This window comes from Urocampus carinirostris, chromosome 14 (assembly GCF_059441175.1).
Source record: "Urocampus carinirostris isolate Australia breed hairy pipefish chromosome 14, RoL_Ucar_1.0, whole genome shotgun sequence".
Taxonomy (NCBI): Eukaryota; Metazoa; Chordata; class Actinopteri; order Syngnathiformes; family Syngnathidae; genus Urocampus; species Urocampus carinirostris.
In genome coordinates, this window is record NC_142362.1 from 30,213,074 (window position 1) to 30,233,737 (window position 20,664).

The window sequence follows — 20,664 nt, forward strand, 5'->3', positions numbered from 1 at the left end:
CTCTTTTGAGTTAGTTCGTGATACAATAAACACGGCGCGATATTCATAGGCACTAAAAACATTTTATCAAATAACTACATTCAAACTTAAACAGTAAAAAAGAAAAATAATTATTATATAAAAAAACGAAACCCAGAAGAGTCAAACCCAAAAAGCAGCAATGTAAGAAAGTACAAATTCTGTATAACAATGTCTTCCATTGTCCAATATTTTAAAAATATAGTCAGGAATGCAAGTGTCAATTGTCTCTCATTGGCTATGTTGCCATAGTGACAATGTATGTACATGTTTTTGTTCAGGAACAGTAACATTTTTAAATTTATGGGTCCATCTTGATGCTCTCTGTAGGATGAGCTATTTTTCATGCTTTTATGTAAATAAGTGGTGTTGTCACAGTAGTAGCACACAAATTACACTTGGCATTGACGTTTTTAGCTGAAAAAAATGTCCACACCCTGCTGCACTTCTTGTTTGCACTCAGCCATAAACTTAAAAATAGAAGGGCTGCCCCTTCTACATTGAGAAGTGGCGCTTTGAGGAAACTCGTGGAAAACTAAAGTACTGATCCCAGGACAATAGTATCGATCTGATCCAAGTGCTTCCATAGTATCAATAATAGCAATATTTGGATCAATCTCCCCACCTCTTCTCTATACTCTCTTAAAGCAAGCCTGATGTGGAGGCAGAGTCAGAAACATTTACTGTATTAAACGCGTTTTATAGTCCATCACACCTGATCGCCTGACCACGAAGGCTCACAACAACAGCAAAGTGCCACCAGGTATCTGGTTCAAAGAGCACAGGATTTGTTCGCGCTATGGTATCAAACAAAAAGAAGAGGCGCGTGCTTAGCATAGTGCAGAGGCGCTGATGAAGCACTCTCTTTCTGGCTGAACTTTTTCAGCTCGAGGCCAAAATTTGAACTTTGGTTCCGTTCTGGGAAGCCAACGTGAACTCAAAAGCACTTTGGCAAGAGACTGCCTGAAAACTGACCCACAAACCATTTTGGATCGCAGACTTCATTTTTGGGAAACACGGACTTAAGCTGGATTGATGCAACTGCGATTTTTGGCTCCCAAGTGACACAGTTTGGATATGGCACTATTACTAGAAGGAAAGCGCAGACCATTAAATAAGGTCAAACTACAGAGCATTAAGAGTACATGGACCATTAAATAAAGAAAATTGGAGGCGGCAGTCAATGAAGTAAGGCTAACATTGCCTGCATTAAAATTAGTGAAGAGTTACTCCAGGCTCGGGGTCGGCAACCCATGGCTCAGGAACCACATTCGTCTCTTTAGCGCTACAGAGCGGTTACCTGGCGTTTTTCCCAAAATGTTTGCAAATTGAAAAAGATTAGGGACGAAATTAATATGGTTTCTGTAGGACGAAACATGACACAAAAACTTTGTAAAAATGTGTAGAATAAATATTACATTTCAACTACTCCAGCAGGTCTCTCTTTCGCTCCTTTTTTTTCTCCCATGTGTCTCCTGTGTTAGAGGCTTAACCCTATTTGGAGTTGAGAGTAGCACAAGCTCGGCCCCCTTTTAAGACTCAACATCACAATATAACTGAACCGCTCGCTAAAGCCCTAAATCTAAACACAGAAGTCAAATTAAACGGGTAAGAATACAATCCTGGCACATGCAATTTTTAGTAACAAAGTAGCTGCTTTTTTATTAAGTGATTTCTTTTATTAAGTGATTAAGTGATCTCGTTCGTAAGTAGGGGAGCGTCTGTATTCTTTATAAGGCTCATAAAATGCTTTTATTTTTGTTGGGGCTCCAGATATTTTTTTTTTCCCGTCCAATATGGCTCTTTCAACATTTTGGGTTGCAGAGCCCTGCTCCAGGCCATGTAAATGGTGTGTGTACTGCTGTGTTGTCACTTAATTACGTTGATTCCTGTGACCTTTTATTGTGTTGTAAATTTATTATGTTTTGTTATTGTACACCTGCAAAGAAGATGTCACACAATGCTAGTCAATTATTTTGACTATTATTGCGCACTACTGTTCGTTGTTTCAAGTATGACATCACTGTCGCTATTGGCCAATCATGTTGCTGTTCTACGATTTCCATACCTTTGAGGGTGGATATGCTTTTGCAAAAACAGAGATGTAATAAAGACAGGTTGGACCTTCTTATCTGAAGGCTTCTCTCCCTGTCCTCCTGGTGAGTTCAAAATGCATTGATGTATTCTCTCCTTATTTTGAGTGTCTACCACGTAACAATGTAAAATGTTGGGTAACTGTGGGATGTTCCCGGTCCACAAATACAGTTGTAGATACAGAGCAAAGATCATCTACCTAACCTATCTTAAAATCTTCCTCTTGATTTTGTTTTGCTGGCTACTTAGATGCAAAAGATTTTTGATTTTTGGTTTTAATTTATTTGTTGGTTTACAAGACCCAAAAATAGCTTATTTGCATGCATAATTGGCAAAATATTCTTAGAAAGAGGTTTTTAGTTGCACATTTTACTGCACTAGTAAATAATTTAGAATAACATTTGTAATAATTTTTATCAAAACAAGTACAATCTAAAATAGCTCTTTTTCCAAAAGGAGTGACAGGACAACTTGTAACAAACCTGCGTGGAAGATTTTTCTGGTCCTCGAGTTTCATTGTGGTGGCAGTACTCAGGTGTCCACTGAACGTGGTAGCGATTCATTCCAGGCTCTGAAAAAAAAAGAAACAGAAACAAGGGAAATGTTTCAAAATAAAAGCAATTTCAATAAGAAACATAACAGGGTTGTTTGTAATGATTTACAATCAAACCCAGCAAGCATATTTATTACTTCTTTATGGTAAAATCGCACAGCCATTTTAGTGGAACGATTTCTTAAATAAAACAAGCAATTTATCTGTTGAAATGAGTTGCTGTCACTGTTTTTACTTTTAACAATGTAAATGCTCAGGAGATTAGTCAATAACAATAGAAAATAGCTTGTCAAAGTGGAAGTGGATAAACTGGAGCAGTATTTTTCCATCAAGATTTGAATGTAAAAAATATATAGAGCACTTAGGCACTCTCTGAATTTGCAACATGGCAATAAACAGTTTCCTTTCTTTTTGATTTATCACACAAGAAAAAACTGGTTCTAATGATGAAATGACCCAGCTTGGAATCAAAATACCGTAATGTTTTCTAGAAGCAGATTTAGTCCGGACTACAGAGTGTACCTGATTAGATGCCACATGCTCAAGAACGAAAATCAATAAGCACATATTTACTACTACACTGAAATAAAATGAGTCCTGCATCAGGTAAAATGTCAGCCGTTTATTAGTTGACAACAGCCCCAGGGCAACCATACTGTGATAGATGGTGCCACATTGTAGCACAGAGGTGTTTTTTGTGCTGTGGTCACTTGTGGTTGCTGCAGACCAAATATCATTTGCTTGTCATCATTTAATCCTGGAGGATTAAAGGGAACTCTAGTGACTTGACAATATTTCTATAACGGAAAGATTTTTGACAGGATTTAAAAATTGAGGACTTGTTTTGTGGGTAAAAAGTTGAAATATCGTGAGTACCTAGTTAACATTAAATAAAGTAGCGTGAAACCGCTCGTTTTGCTCCTGTTATGTATTTTATGAACAATGTTGGGTAAAACATTAACTAATCTCTCCTCTAGAAGGGCGTCATAAATGTTTCCAGACATTGTTTTGGATTTAGAACACATGCGTGTTGGAAAAGGGCAGCTCACCGTTTTAATCTGCCCTACGCACACTTGAGGATTTTGGAGACTGAGCGCAACTATGATCAAATATGTATGATACACGGCATGCCATTTTCCTCCCATAAGCACATTTGACTGATTTACAATAACCAAACTTGTGATTAATCATAAAATTTAATTGGATTGTATAAAAAGTAGCAAAATGGTAAAAGAAAAAAAATGTAGCGGCTTGTCGTCCAGAATTCACGGTAAGTTTTTCCACTTTGAAAGTTTCCTCTCATTTATTTACTGTATAAATCCATGTATTGATAAAACAATAGAAAATATCCCATTTTGGCAGCAAAGACACACAGTTAGTGCCTAGCTAGTAAGCAAAGGGAGCGCTTAACAGCTGAAAATCTTTCCAGATCCTTCCTCTGGGACTTGGTAGAGACTTAAAGCAGAGCTCGCGTTGCATAAATAGCGGACAGATGCATGGGCCGCACGAAAGACGCCATGGCACCTGTTTGCTATCAAGTCAGCAAAACATCAGTTCGGACCCCGAGTGACTGAAGAACAGAATAGTAATCCTCCTCGGTGCAGCTGAAATGGCCTTAATTGAGCGCATTAGCCTCTGTAAACGGGGGCTCATGAGCTCATCACCGGCGCGGCGTTTCTCTTATGTTGCCGGATTCATTATTCATTGGACGGTGTCGCTTGAATGTGCGCAAAAACTTGTCTGATTAATAATTGAGCGACGCGCTCTTCGCTTTGCAGCGAGCACCGAGGTTGGTGCGGCGAGATAAAAGGGGCCCTTTGAAGGCTTGGATGCAGTGCTGGCACCCGAAGCCCCCTGAGCTCTTTGGAAGCAGAAGAGAGGAATTATAGTGTACCAGGAAGTGAGAGAAAGCAGAAAATAAAGAAGATATGTGTCTGGCACTGAGAGGAGGTGACATGTACAACAAGGAACAGGATAAGGAAAACAGGAGGAAAAGTGAAACAGTGTTCATTTGGTTCAGCCCAAGCTAACTCCATCAAAAGTCTATTCTGTTTTTATTATTGGACAGCTGCAAAGGAGATTTCAAAGGATGCCAGTTCGTTATTTTGACCATTATTGTGCACGGTTTTGTTTTTTTTAACTATTTCATCACTTGAGCTATCTGCAAATTATGCTGCTGTTCTTTGATTTCTTCGCTCTTTAGGGCTTATCTGCCTTTGTAACCTAGGAGATTCAATAAAAAAGAAAGGGGTCAGAAGAGGGCCGATAGCATGGGTTGGACTTCCTTATCTGATGGCCCTTGTTCCCGGTCCTCCTCGCAAGTTCGAAATCCATTTATGTATTCTGTCTTTATTTTGGGTGTCTACTATGGTTTAAACTTTTTACTTAAGTTCTGGTGCTGGTTGATCTGCAGTGAGGTAAAGTCAGGGGAGGCAGGTGAGCCAGTGCCTCACCTGTTATCATAGAAATAAAATGCAAACTATATTAAAAGTTATTTCTTATTTGATTTCACAATTTTTTAATATTTCTTTTTTTAAATTGTTGAATCATTATTAATGGGCTGGGCATCTGCTGATTAAGAGTGGGGCACGCAATTATTTTGCCTCACTGCAGAAGGTGATAGTGAGACCAAGGATTCTAATTTGGCGCACCTCAGCCCCAAACAATAGAATAAGTGATAGTATTAGTAGACTCTGGCCTGGAGGAGGGATGGGCACCACCAGGCTTTACTAGCCCAAGACACGCCACAGGAAATGGTGGCCCTACAACGCTACTGGTTAAGGGATCCAACCAACCAACCGTTAGTGATCTAACAGCAAGTCAAGTCCATCCATCTATCCATTATCTGCACCGCTTATCCTCAGTAGGGTCGTGGGGGTGCTGGAGCGCATCCCAGCTATCTCCGGGCAGTGGGCAGGGGACACCCTGAACTGGTTGCCAGCCAGTCGCAGGGCACACAAGGACAGACAATTTGCCCGCTCATTCACACCTAGGGACAATTTGGACCGGCCAGTTAACCTGATATGCATGTTCTTAGAATGTGGGGGGTGTGCCCGGAGGAAACCCACGCAAGCATAGGGAGAAGATGCAAACTGCACACAGGAGGTTCGATTTCATGACCTCAGAACTGTGCCGCACACGCGCTAATTACTGCGTCGCCGTGCTGCCCGCAAGTCAAGTCATCCAGTATTTAATTCTCCTTGCGTTGTCTTTTTTATATAATCGAGGACAACCTGTCTGATAAGCTTAATGTGTATTAGACACTCAAAGTAAGGAGAGAATGGAGAACAGAGGAGCCAAACCTCTGATAAGAAATTACAACCTAGTCTAAGGGCCAATCCCCTGAGCCCGTTCTTTTTATCAAATCTTCTAGGTTACAAAACCAGATCCTCCTTAAATGGTGTTGAAATCAAAGAACAATAACATGAATGCCTAATAGTAAGAATTATGTAAATAGTTCAAAATATTCAGAATAACGAATAACAATACCTGATAAAAGTCCAACAAACGCACATACTATGCTATCTCTTTTGCAGGTGTCCAAAATTAAAAACATTATCTACTGATGCTTAAGTTCATACCGGCATTGACTTCATTGATAAGATAGGGTTAGATAATAAAACATTTTTCCTATGCTACAGTTTATATATTGCTCTCTTACTGGCAATCAAATGATGAGCACGATGTGGGTTGGTTTATTTGTAAAACTGACTGTTCCTCACGAGAAATGAACCTAACTGCACGTCACTGTGAATGTGACTGTGAGGTTGTTTTTTTTTCTTGATTTACAAGGTGATTGATTACGAACTGGTCCAGGGTTTATTAAGCCAAGATTGTTGTCGCTGGGATGTTTTAAACAGGGAAAACACACATAATAGGGATGAGTGATTTGGCAAAAATACATTTAAAAAAAAAAAAAATTCTTTCTAGAATATTGTATAAAAAAAATTTGACCATTTGTATTTACCGTATTTTCAGCACTATAGGGCGCACCTAAAAGCCTTTATTTTTTTCAAAAGCTGACCATGCGCCTTATAATACAGTGCGCCTTATTTATGGAACAAAATTAATTCGCAAAGTCTTGCAACTAACTTGCAGCCGCCGACTAGATTTTCCCCCGAACGCCAAGTAGTCCGCTGTGTATGGTGGGATTTATTTACCGGCGTTTCATTGGCTAACCAATGTGTCAATCATCATTTGAATGGATCACTATTGGCTAAAGTTATTCGGAGGTCAAGGGGAGGATCCTTTCTATCATTTACAGGCTGGCATTGGCTTGAACGGCAAAACAAAGCCTGCAATTGGCCAAAAAAGACGTTTCAATCATCAGTTGAATCGATCACTATTGACTAAAGTTATTCGGAGGTCAAGGGGCGGATCCTTTTTAACATTTACAGGCTGGCATTGGCTTGAACGGCAAAACAAAGCCTGCAATTGGCCAAAAAAGACGTGTCAATCATCAGTTGAATCGATCACTATTGGCTAAAGTCATTCGGAGGTCAAGGGGCGGATCCTTTTTATCATTTACAGGCTGGCATTGGCTTGAACGGCAAAACAAAGCCTGCAATTGTCCAAAAAAGACATGTCAATCATCAGTTGAATCGATCACTATTGGCTAAAGTTATTCGGAGGTCAAGGGGCGGATCCTCTTTATCATTTACAGGCTGGCATTGGCTTAAACGGCAAAACAAAGCCTGCAATTGGCCGAAAAAGATGAATGCGTAAAGCACGTGGCTGACGGCATACAGAAAGCATTTTTTTACTATTTTGTATTTGTAAATATTTTATTCTCCTGGATTTACTAAACACACGGGTATAAGAGGACCACGGCTGCACATTATTATGAACACAACGACTTCGGTGAGCTACTCTGGCTATATATATTATCCCTCTATCTTGTTTCAGACTGAACTCGATGTTTCTGTGATAAGCGGTGCAGATAATGGATGGAATGGAGTGTTTTTTTTTTAATTAAACTCAATTCCAAGTGTTTATTGTCATATATACAGTAAAGTTGCGAGCGAAAAAGAAAATAGAAGCTAAGGAATGGTTGGCATTTTTTGAATCCCAAGACTTTACCCCTTCCGAATGATGGAACGATGCATTTGAGTGACATCGTACGGACACCGCATCCGCACGTGTTCTTGACACGTATATGCGTCTTTGCAAGCTTTCGGAATGTTAAGGGGGTAATAAGTTTGACTGAACTATCTGACTGTTTTGTCGACGTTCCCATTGTAGCGCCTTATAATCCGGTGCGTCTTATGTATGTCAAAAATAGGACCAAAAACTATTTTTTCGGGGTGCGCCCTATAACCCGGTGCGCCTTATAGTGCGGAAAATACGGTATTTAAAATCAAACGAGATAATGGCTTGACATAACTTTTTTCGGTCAGATATCAATGCTTATACATCGAACAGGTTGATACCTGCCCTTTACCAAGCCATTTAGTTTTTAGTCAAGTTACCCGGAAATGAGTGCTAAAAAGCACAAAGAAGAATACAAAGACTCCTAGTGACCAAACTGCACCTGTAGCAGCAAGATGGCGGAATATTATGTCAGCTTTCTTTAGTTACTAATTTGATGTGGGTGCAAAACTTGAATTCCAAGCAAGTGTGCCGGGAACGAACTGAAGCTTAAAGATATATGTTATGATTTGACCTTAAGAATTGGATTAGACATATTTTTTTCCAATAAATAAAAAAAATATTTTCATTAAGTCCTTTGGGCCGGGGCAATAAATGCTATTCATTTGATTCATTTGACGTTATAAAAGTTAACCTATCTCATGATACTGATCCACTTTATTGGATCAGGCTTCCCCATCTAGAGCTATTAGTCATACATTTTAATAAAGATTTTTGCGGAAGGTTGAGTAAACACTGTGTGTTTGCATTAACACCATTTTACATGGCTGGTTCACCAGCTAAATTTTAAATGATGCTAAAATATGCGCAAAACCTAGGATGGGGACTGCTAGAAACTCTGAACTGAATAGAATCGGTCTTACGGATCCCAAAATGATCTTTCAATTTATTTTCACATTTACATCCTTCGTGGTCTAATTTTGTTTTATCATCCAATCCAACCATAAAACTTTTGGCAAATGTGGTTGTTTGCAACAAAACATCAACGTGAGCTACCATGGCCAACACTTGAAAACGTTACCACCCACCAGCACAGACGCCTAACCGCTAGCTGGAGGACTTTACAAAATGAATTGGTGAATGGTTGGATGGAATTTGTCAGACCGCCATCATATTTTTTGGCTTTTTATTTGGGTATCAGGCAGCCATGCCCTTAGCTTTAGTGTTGTGACCTACTCAGTGACAGAGTAAGTCATCGCTCTCCGTGTCTGCTTTGTTATTGACCAGTCCAGAGTCTGCCTTGTGCGTTGGTCCCCGCTGCCGTAGAACCAGAACAGGACAAATGAAATCGGTAACAATTGTTGCCACCAGACTGCTGCCGGCCTGAGTTCTTTTGTCTGAGTGTCTGGCAGACAGCAATATATTATCCGATGAAATACACTTACTTTGTTTTGCCCATCTTCAGACGAACTAGCATGTATTCACAGACTACACTATAAATGTGAGTAGAAATGGTTGCCGGTCTGTAATTTGTGCTCTTTGATTGACTGGTAGCCAGCACTAGGTGCATAAAGACTTTTGCCTGAAGCCGGATGGGCTGCACTCCAGCTTACTCATGACCTTAAGCCGGATCAAATATTTGACGGACAGATAGAATGAATCAGAAAAGTGAATAGCAGACTGCCGCCACCGTCCCACAGCCTTTTGTTTGAGATTTGGGCAGACAGCGATACATTATCTGATCAAGTGCACAGTGTACTCTGTTTTAGTGTTCTGGAGACAATCCAGAAGCCAAACTGCTTTGGATTACAATGAATGAGAATTTAATCACGGTCCAGTTAACCTGTCTCTACATTTTGTCCCTCACACAAACCAGATGTCCTCAGACTGCAGGCCATCTTTGTGTTTACAGTAGTAGAACCTATACTTGCTGGAGCCAAGGACCGGGGTCATCCCTCATGTCTAATAAATGACAGCAGTTACACTGTACTCTGCAGACGCCGGGAGAAACGAGGAGCCTGGAGGTGGATTTACAATGTTCTCTAACCCAGTGATTCCCCAACCGTGATTGATCACAGTTAGCAACACTGCAAGCCAACCTTTGCAAACAGTTTTGGGCTCATACCATCTCCTCGCTTCTCTCCTCTAATTCAGCTGTTGGTGTTTCACCAGGACTTTCCTTTCAAGCCAGGCTTTGCATTCTTGACTCTGGGATGTCGGGTTTGGCTTGGCCCGTGACATGGATTAGTAACAGAATGTAGAGCCGCCAATGGGATTTGACAGGTCACCCTGAGAGTGTTGCTTTCAAGGCTTCCATATTTCCACTCTGGTATTAACCCAAGACTGGGGATATGGACGCCGCTGGGCCAGGCACGTCTATGCGGGCAAATGCAGTGCTCTTTGCGTGCCGCGTGACATCAGCTCTTTCAAAACAAAATGAATTGCTCCATCCTCTGAGCGAGGATCTATTAAAGGCAGCTGTCAATAAATCCCGTCGCGCAGCGCCTGTTCTGAGTGTTTATTGTTCTTTACTAAACAGTGGCTCCACACTACCAGCCAGTGCGCCGCTTTTTACACAATTTTTTTCCCATTTCAGCCCACACGCAAAGACACATTGATTCATTTAGTCCATCTACTCAATCAGGTAATAGAACAATGAAGAGATCCTTTCATTATTTGGGCAAGGAGAGCCAAGCATAACACATTATTATAGCATTCATCATTCTCGGCCTTAACGGGGTGCTAATGTGATTTGATTAAAGCTATAAATCAATACAGATTGAGTTCATACCTCCACGGTTCTTCCAGTAGACACGAACTTGAAGTTGGCCATCTTGGTAGAAGGGTGTGCCCACTTCCAGCGGCCCAGAGGGTCGCTTCGCCTTGGCCAAGGTTGGTCCAGCAGGGGGTATCTCTTCTTTCTTTGCCTTGTGTACTGGTTTTACTAGGGAGAGAAATAAAAAATGTTTGCTTGTGAACTTGGAACAGCACATTGATTCCGTCATGACCGCAGCGTGGCAACACAAAGACAACCGTTTACTTGTCGAAAACCAAGCGACTAACAACATGTTCTTTATGCTTGAATGTGCTGAAGCTGGATGGGAACCAACAGGCACAGTTCCAAATCTAGCAAACTTCTATACGCCATAAAAATATGTACGCTCGTAGCACTGAGGCTTAGTCTGTCTGCTAACAGTTCATAAGAAGAATTTTGTGCTTGCGGAATGCAAACAAACTCAAGGGAACCGACTTTGGTAACGGATCAGTGATATAACACAGAGCACGACTTACTTCTCACATACTAAGTTAATTCAGTTTGCTTTAAAGTTGATATTGAGTTGTTAAAGCTTAATATGGTCTTTGTTGTTTACTTTTACTTTACTGTATTATTAAATACTATGTATATTGTATATGATATCTGTCTCATATGTATTCTTAAAGTGCAAAATCAGCAGATCAGTTGTCTAGTCTAGTTTTATTTTAACCAAATGTTCTCTATTGTGCTTCTCTATTGTCTTCTTTCTCACACTTTTTATGATTGATATATCCTATCGGGATTGAAAAATATGGCGTCTACTACCAATTTAGTTCCGGTTTATTTACAGCAATCTTGTCATCTTATTACTACATCTATGCAGACCTACACTATTATATCATGGAAAAAGCATTGAGTTTTACCATCTTGTTTAGCTTGAAATTTTGAGGCAAAATGTGAATATTCATTTAAATGAGCTTTTCACTATTTTGACGTGAAAAAGAATGAAAAAAACAAAATTGAAAACACTAGTTAGAGGAATCAAATAGACACCAGTCACTGTGTGAAGAAACACTAGGAGCTGGAGTCAGATCTCCTGATGTCACTAACTAGGCCACACCTCAGTTTAAACAGTCTACTAAAGGCAAATATATCAAAAATATCCATCCATCTATCCATTATCTGCACCGCTTATCCTCTGTAGGGTCGCGCGGGTGCTGGAGCCCATCCCAGCCATCTTCGGGCAGTGAGCAGGGGACACCCTGAACTGGTTGCCAGCCAGTCGCAGGGCACACAGGGACAGACAATTCGCTCGCTCGTTCACACCTAGGGACAATTTTGACTGGCCAATTAACCTGACATACATGTTTTTGGAATGTGGGAGGAAACCGGAGCACCCGGAGGAAACCCACGCAAGCACGGGGAGAACATGCAAACTCCGCACAGGAAGGTTGTAGCTGGATTTGAACCCATGACCTCAGAACTGTGCTGCATATATATATATATATATATATATATATATATATATATATATATATGTTGTGTAGATAACTTGCTTTTAACATTATGATTTGGCTGAATAGCATTATTTTTGCAACCATTAGTAAGGTCTAGCGGATAAAATATTTTATCAAAATTAATCTTTTTTTTTTTTATCAATAAGCATAGGGTTTTATGCCTACCAAATGCTAGTGTCTAATAATATCATTACCAATGCTAGCGCCCTTAATGCTATTGTAGTTAAAATTGTTGACTCAGCTAAAGACATGTGGATCAATGTATAACGATTGACAGCTCTCTCGCGTTTTGAGCATCACTTGTCACTACTGCGACGCTAACATTAGCATTAGCTTACTTCGCTTTTTTATCATTAAGTAAAAGAGACAGTGTGCATTATTTTATGCCTCGCAGTGGTAAAAAAACGTAATTGAAGAAAACAAAATTGCTTTACAATTTTAAGAAAGAAATACATGAACTATCACTTAAACATTCATTTTTTTAAATACTTATAGGGAGATAAATTAGCATTTATTTTACCTAACAGGGCAGCACAGCGGTGCAGTGGTTAGCGCGTGTGCGGCACAGTTCTAAGGTCTTGGGAACCTCCTGTGTGGGTTCAAATCCAGCTACCGGACTTACTGTGCGGAGTTTGTATGTTCTCCCCGTGCTTGCGTGGGTTTCCTCCGGGCACTCCGGTTTCCTCCCACATTCCAAAGACATGCATTTCAGGTGGATTGGCCGGTCCAAATTGTCCCTAGGTGGGAATGAGCGAGCGAGTTGTCTGTCCCTGTGTGCCCTGCGATTGGCTGGCAACCAGTTCAGGGTGTCCCCTGCCCACTGCCCGATGATTGCCGGGATGGGCTCCAGCACCCCCACGACCCTACTGAGGATAAGCGGTACAGCTAATGAGATGAGATTTTACCTAACATGTGCCTCACCTAACGAAAGCTGACACAATTGTCCGCCATCTTGCTGCTACAGGTACCCAAAATCCTCAAAAGGGCTGGGCAAACACATGATTAAAAGTAAAATGGTGACGTTTGGTCACTTGGAGTCTTTGTATTCTTTCTTGTACTTTTTAGCACTCATTTGAAATGTAGTGATCAAACTATACGCATTGTCCCTTTAACTTTGCATTTAAATATTGCCAATTTTAAAAGACATGATTAAACATCTGTTTAACTGATACCAAAGGTAAATATTCATGCTTAAGTAATGGTTACTCAAGTATTTGATCCGCAGATTATTATATATGCACATACTTTCTTTGACAAGCAAAACATGACAATATGTGCAATCAAATTCCTGGCCAAACAGTCTTGCAGCTGAAAAAACAAGTAAATTTTATCGATTTGCTACAGGGTTTACCTGAATCTGAATTCTGGGTGGTGCTGAAGTGCAGCAAAGCCTTGGCGCTCTTCAAACGCACCTGTCCCCAATAGGTCACAGCCTGCAGCTCCACAGTGTAGCTGCTGTTGCCTTGCAGAGCCTCCAGGTCCACCCAGTTCTGAGCCTGTAACGACAGACAGGGGTTGGCATTTGAGTGGTGTCGCTTGAGCTCTTTCTCAAACGGTTGTCACCATTCGAAGTTGTGGCTAAGCCTGTGCCAAAACCAGGCCTGCAGGAAAAGCTCTTTCTTATGAGGAACACATGTGGAGCAGAGGAAGGCCTCCTCGCAGTGAGAAGACAGCCTTCGGAGTCTGTGTGTTGTCACAGCCTCCCAGGGATTTCTTGGCCTTTTTTGCATTCCACCGGCAGCAGTGAGCCTTAATGAACTTTTGTTATTGACTGCTTTCGTGTTTTGACATTCTTTGGCCAGCAGGGTTCTTTCAAAGGCTCCTAGGTGCCAAAGTGGAAACCAGTAGTACATGTGTCAATAAGTGTCTGGTGTCTCGGCTCTCGGTGCCGCATCTGCTCTTTATTTTGAAAAACTAATTCAGGAGAAGACTCTCCACAGGTGAGAGCTTGCTGTCTAGACTGACAGCCTTTCTTCTTGAACCCCTAATGAAATTACTGTATTTTACATACTGTAAGGCACACCGGATTATATGGCCGGCAGACCAAAAAAAAGTATTTTATCATATATTTTTTAAAGGCGCAATTGACTATAAGGCACATGAAGGTTTTACGGCATAAAATTCCAGTGATTCTCAACTGGTATGAATTGAGGACCGACCATTCCACTCAAATCGAGAAAGAAAAACACATCTCATTTTATTTGAATGAAAGGATTGTGCAGTTAAAAGCAGAGACAGTAGAATATATATATATATACCTTTTTCTCAAAGAAAACATAACGAGTTTAAGTACCCTCTAAACTCGCATATAAGCCTACATCGCATATAACCAAGCCCCTTACAACTGCTTTAAAATAGCCACATAATAAAAAAGGTTTGTACACAAAATCTACCAAAACAACAATAATTACTTTATTGTGCAAATGATAAAAATTAATGTACTGCTAAAAAAAGCTAGAGATATCAAAATTTAAATCCATTTACTGTACCATTGCTTTAATGGCAGACGCTTGTACAATATTTTCGTGTTTCGCAATCAATTTATTATTCAACCCGATTGTTGTTGTCACCATTTTCCACTTTTGCTTTCCCTTATCACAAACTTTCTTGGGACCCATTATTCCGGGCAGAAAAATAAATAAAACAAACAAAATCTCAATGAAACGAAACGTGGTCACTCTCAAAAACAATTTGGACAGCGCCAATTGACTCAACGGGAAGAAGCAGGGTATTATCTTCATCTACTGTGTAATTGACCTGCTATATTTTTGCAAGGCCAAAAGACTCGTAACCCACTAAAAACGGGTTTGCGACCCACTTTTGAATCCCGGCCCACCAGTCTAGAAACAGTGTATTAGTGCAATGATCAGTCGAAAACCTAAACATTAGACTACGGGGGATATAGATCACATATGAAAATGCATTCGATTTTTTTTTTCCATCAACACACTACTTTTACTAGCGGTGCCACAGATAAATGTTAGAGAATGGAGACAACAGAAAGACGTTCTGAATGATGTAAACACAGAAAGCACGGCTAGGGAAACAGCTCTTTGGTGTATCTAATGATGTATCAGATGGTGTGTTTATTTATATATTTCAGGGTGACTTTCTGTTTTCTCCATTCTCTGACATTCGTCTCTAGTACCGTGAGTTAAAATAGTATTATAATGAGATCAAATGTATTGCCTTTTTGTATATTATCCATATCGCTAGTGGTCTAGTGGTTATGATTCAGCACTCTCAATACCATGATCCGTGTTTGATTCCAATCTTTTGAGATTTTGATCAGCGATGTTTTTTGATTGATCAATAATTACACAGATACGGCAGTAGTAAACCGTAAAGTGTAGTAACAGGCACCCCACGCGCACCCAATGGCCACCCAAGGTACTTTAAGGTGTGGGTTATTCATCCACCGCATATAGTCCGGAAACTACAGAATTTCATGGGCAGTATGCAGCTCTCCGTGTTGTTCTGATAGGTGTGTAATGCAGAATCCATATTGGTTCATAATTCAAACATTTCCTGTTCTTATTTATTTCTCGGAAAATCCGCTTTACTGTCAGTAGTATGCTACTGATATCACAAAAATATCAAAAAGCCAAAGAAAAGACACATTGATCCCTAACGTAATGATTTAATTTTTGATTGTGACACCATTCCGAGAATGAAGGTTTCAGATCAGGGGATGTTGTATTTGAGGCTAGTGCTGTCCTTTGAAACTGTTTGTGATCAAGAGCTGTACAAATACATGTCTCTTGTCTTGATTAATTAATTTTTTAGCGGCTTATCCTCGCTAGCTAAGCACGGATGATCAAGCCCATCCCAGCTGACTTTAGGCAGTGGGCAAGAAACACCCTGGACTGGTTGCCAGCCAAACACAGGGCACACAGAGAGAGACAACCATTTACCATCTTGACTTACCAGTCTACCTCCCATGCATGTTTTGATACTTGGGAGTAAACCCACTCAGGCCCAAAAAGAACATTTAAATTCCACACAGGGGGGCTGGTAGCTGGAATTGAACCCAGGACCTCTGAACTGCATCAGATTGTGGCACCATGCAAACAAAAATAATACAGCCTTTGACAAGTCAAATTACTGTGTGAGGAGTTGTGCTAACATTCTATTCCTTAAGTGGTTTGTCACAGTCCATTTGTAGGCCGCAACCAAGAATTCCAGAAAAATGAAGCAAAGTAGCCGTTGCCAGAAATCTACTCTATGTCTCACAGGCTGTGTAAATGTGACAGAAAATTACTAATACTGCTTGTATAGTAACTGTGGATTTATAGTTATCCATTCACTCGGTTGAATTGATATACAGTCCAATATCATGCCTTACATTATTGTATGAGGCCTGGTAAAATTACATAGAAAGCCTCTACGGTGGAGGAGACAAAAGGTGGAAGAATTTACTGTACCATGAGTGAAGAATGTCTTTAATTTTGAAGGAGGCGACCAAGCGAGCTTTTTCAATGTACAAGAGGTTCTCAATTTACGGCAAGAGTTTCAAGCCTTAGGCAGCTTGAACCCACTATAGGCTGAAAGTCACCATCCTACCCCACAAAATTATATAGGAAACATTCCAGTATTTGTATAAGCTCTTGCAGGTGTAAAACCAATAAACGAGAAATATTAAGTGGAAGTATCCTTACAATACTGCTTTTTGAATTGTGAGACAATTATTTATCGGAATAATACACAAAAAATTCTTTGCGTAGCGATTTGGAAATTGCTTTAAATCTCGATGTCAGTAGGAACACAAAAATTTGCCATCATGCCTTTTATCATGTAAGATCATCCATCCATCCATCCATTATCTGCACCGCTTATCCTCAGTAGGGTCGCGGGGGTGCTGGAGCCCATCCCAGCTATCTTTGGGCAGTGGGCAGGGGCCACCCTGAACTGGTTGCCAGACAGTCGCAGGACACACAGGGACAGACAATTCGCTCGCTCATTCATACTTAGGGTCAATTTGGACCAGCCAATTTACCTGACATGCATGTTTTTGGAATGTGGGAGAAACCGGAGTGCCCGGAGAAAACCCACGCAAGCACGGGGAGAACATGCAAACTCCACACAGGAAGTTCAATCTCATGACCTCAGAACTGTGCCGCACACGCACTAACCACTGCGCCGCCCCATGTAAGATCAAAGAATATCAAAATGCGTCACCGTTAGTCATAATTGCGTGAGTTTTACAGTTATATCCTTTCTCTTTTTTTTTAAATAATTATATTCATATTCTAATCAAGTTAATCATGTGGTAATTAATGCACCTCATTTATAAATATATTTATATATTTATATATACATATATTTGAATGTATTATAAGTTTTTCACTTGACGCCGCAATATATATCAAATTATACAGCCGTTATACCATCTCACTGTTCTAAGTGGTGTGATTTACTCGTGGGAGGTGGGAGGGAGGCCTTGAGTCTTATCCAACCTGCCGGCTGGATTCAGTTGGGACAAAGAATGGTGTGAAACTGGTGCCTTTAGAAATTTCCACTGACTTCTGTAATATACCTATTTGGTGTATAAATGATTGTTAGAGATTTCGAAAGCTAACTTGTGAAAGCATCACAACCTTGTTCTGAACTATAAAACCAAGCCTTTTGAATTTTAATAATTCTATTTCTTTTATTTTAATAGAAACCTCAAACTGCTCACTCCAGTGCTTGTTCTTACGCGTCTCGTCTCGGACCCGGATGTTGATTTGAACACAAGGAGGAGGAAAATTACGTCAGAGACTGTGCCAAACCTCATAGTAGCTCAGCATGGTATGTGTTCAGACGTTTTTGTTTGTTTTTTTACTTTTTCTTTTATTTAATCCATTATTCTTGCGAGTAGAAGCCTTAAGAAGGGTCATCATTAGAAAAACAGAAAGTCAGCAGAATTACTTTCATAGTACAACACTAAACAAAGTGCCACTTGAGTTGCAGTATGCTTTTTTTCATGAAGGATAGGATGTTCTCAGTTAGTGATTTCCTTTTCACTCTAATAGGGTTTCCATAGAAATCTCTACTTGTAAACTTAATTTGTTGAATGAACCAATAGACATAAGGCATAAATGGACTAGTCAAATGGGGCGTTGAAAGTTTAATTGGGCTACTTCACACGTCATCTTGTCATGATTGCCGATTGAGGGCAGCTGCGGCGGCTTAATTGCCGTCAAAAAGCCCGGACCGCTGATTGGCTGTCATTCTCTTTTTAAACCCCCGGCTTCCAAGAGGAAGCCGTCAGATCGTTATGCGAACTGTTGCCTTCAGCTCAGTTAGCCTTTTTGTCCGACTCCGTTTATGCCCTGCTTTTGTCTGCCGGATCTTTGTTGCTGACCTGTTTCCGGACCTGATTACACCCCGTTCTGCCTGCCTGTTACATGACCTGTTTTGCCCCGTTACCTGCCTGCCTCCTGCTACCGACCTTGCTTACGAACTCGACATCGCCTTTGATCTAGAGTCCCGGCCAACGACTTGCTATTCCCGCCTGTCTCCGATCCTCCTCGCCAGACACGGAAGTGCCACTTCCGCACCGCTCACTCCTTTTGTCCGTCAGGCATCAAATCGTGGAAGCAAGCCCTACTCTCCCTCTTTTTCAATAAAAACTGAGAAAACGAGCGCCATTGGCTCCTGTGTCCGTTCCTGGCCTGTGACACAACTGAAGAGTCGACATTTTAATAAAATATTTGATTTGTCAACTTTAGGGGTTAAAAATTGAATGGAGTAGTTCAGGGGTCTCCAACGTGGTGGTGCCTGCAGGCACCAGAGTGCCCCCCAAGGAGAGCTGACGTGCCCTGGACTTACCATAAACAACCCGGTTTTAACATAGTAACAACATAGTGATAAAATGATAAGTTGTTATTTTAGAAACTGGGTGCCCTTTGCACCGACTAGTAACTAAAAGTTGCCCTCAGATTGAAAAAGGTTGAAGACCTCTGGACTCGATGACTACAGTAGTCAATGGATGACTGGTTTGACGGTTTAAAACGACTCTAAATATTGAAGCAATTAGTCTACGAAGGTTTACTGGTCATTTTAGAAGATTAAACATATTTGAATAAGCTGCAGGAGGTAAACAAAAATTAAACTGGTCAGGGGTTTAACATTCTAATGGACTAATCATTCAGCGCAACAATAGCTATAGCTTCAGGTCCATTTATAACTTGAAGTACAAAATTTGCATTTTGGTACTAATGTCACTGATATCTTGCTGAAAGCATTGCACCACACTACAACAAATCATATGGACAAGTACAGATTATTTTATTATTTAGTATTTGCAATGATACTGATACCCACATATATTGAGGCTGCATTGAGACTAAATAGCCATGTTCATCTCCTGCTACTTACCGTCACCATCATTTCACACCCTAGTAGATACACCAGTCGTAATTACACCATTAAATCAAAGTTACCTAATAATGACTTGTACCCATTGCTAGTGTATGTAAAATGGTTATAAGAGATGCAACTACAAGAACAGGCACCATGAGCAACGTGAAGGATGTGCTGACAGTAGACATAAATTAAATCCCTGAGTAATTTTTATTATACTGGTAGCGTCTGCGTCTGAAGTACAGTAAATAACGACCCAATAATGTATCGTAGTGGAAATAGTGCATGAACCACAATTAAACGGGTTATCCTTCAAAGCAAAAACAAGGCAGAAGGGTTCTTCTGTCTGAGTAAGGAAAAGCAACAAACTGATCTTTTTCTGATTGATGGCTTCGCACGCAACATTGGAGAATCCCGAGGAGGGGACCTTGAGTGAGTAAATGTTGGAAAGCGGAAAACGAAAAGGGGGGCAAATGCAGGGAGGGTGCGTTTACCCCGTTGGTGGTCTTTCTCCTCCTCTTCTTGGACGGAACCGTCGACTTGGTGGGCACGGTCCAGCTCCAGAACACTTTGTAGTGATGTATGGGAATGTCAGGCTCCTCTGGCAAGCTCCAGTTCAGACGAACCGTCACCAGGCCTTCATCTCCCTGCGTCACATTGGTGACTCGCAGGCTGCTCGGGCGTGGCGGGGCGGACGGGTCTGAGGGAGAAAAGAAATTGACGCTGAGTCAGGGGCAGTGTTGGGGTAACGCGTTACAAAGAAACATGTTCTTTAATTTTTTTTAATTGGCAAACGAAAGCACCAAATTGACTCTAAACAAGTTCTGAATTTTGGTCTTTTTTATCTGTAAAAGTAATTTTTCCAATACACCATGCCTGGAAAAGAAAAAAAAATGCACAGAACTCAGCAAGGGAGGAGGAACATCCAATTGAATTGAAATGTCTTTTTTGTCCTTAATATCAACGTTATGGAACAAGGTCAGACATGGCACTCCAGGGTTACATGTAGTAAAGAGAAAAATAAGATCAAAGACTGTCAGAATAAATAGGCAAAATATTTACAAAGTATTACTTATAGACTGGCCTAAGTGATAACAATAGTGTAATAATTTTAAAAAGAATAGAAACGCAGTGGAATAACACTTAGCAGTAAGAAAATAAATAAAGAAAATTTCCCTGAATGTCCCAAAATATACACAGTTGTGCCTATTTGCTTAGGGTGGTGATGGCCTTGGGAAGGAAACTGTCTCTGAGCCTGTCCTTGTTTTAAGGGACTGGTAGCAACTACAAGA

General features: G+C 40.6%; 1 protein-coding gene across 2 annotated transcripts in view; it reads right to left on the reverse strand.

The window, feature by feature from the left end:
• The window catches only part of LOC148353155 (anosmin-1), a 121,141-nt gene that overhangs the window by 12,980 nt on the left and 87,497 nt on the right, over positions 1-20,664 (reverse strand). The window contains exons 7-10 of one of the 2 annotated variants that reach the window (XM_088353102.1): positions 19,867-20,072; positions 13,377-13,521; positions 10,545-10,688; positions 2,595-2,683 (exon numbers count right to left, since the gene is read on the reverse strand). In XM_088353102.1, the coding sequence (XP_088209228.1) occupies positions 2,595-2,683; positions 10,545-10,688; positions 13,377-13,521; positions 19,867-20,072 (584 nt within the window). Of the gene's footprint in view, positions 1-2,594; positions 2,684-10,544; positions 10,698-13,376; positions 13,522-19,866; positions 20,073-20,664 lie in introns of both variants that reach the window. The other variant, XM_088353103.1, reaches the window with a different exon arrangement.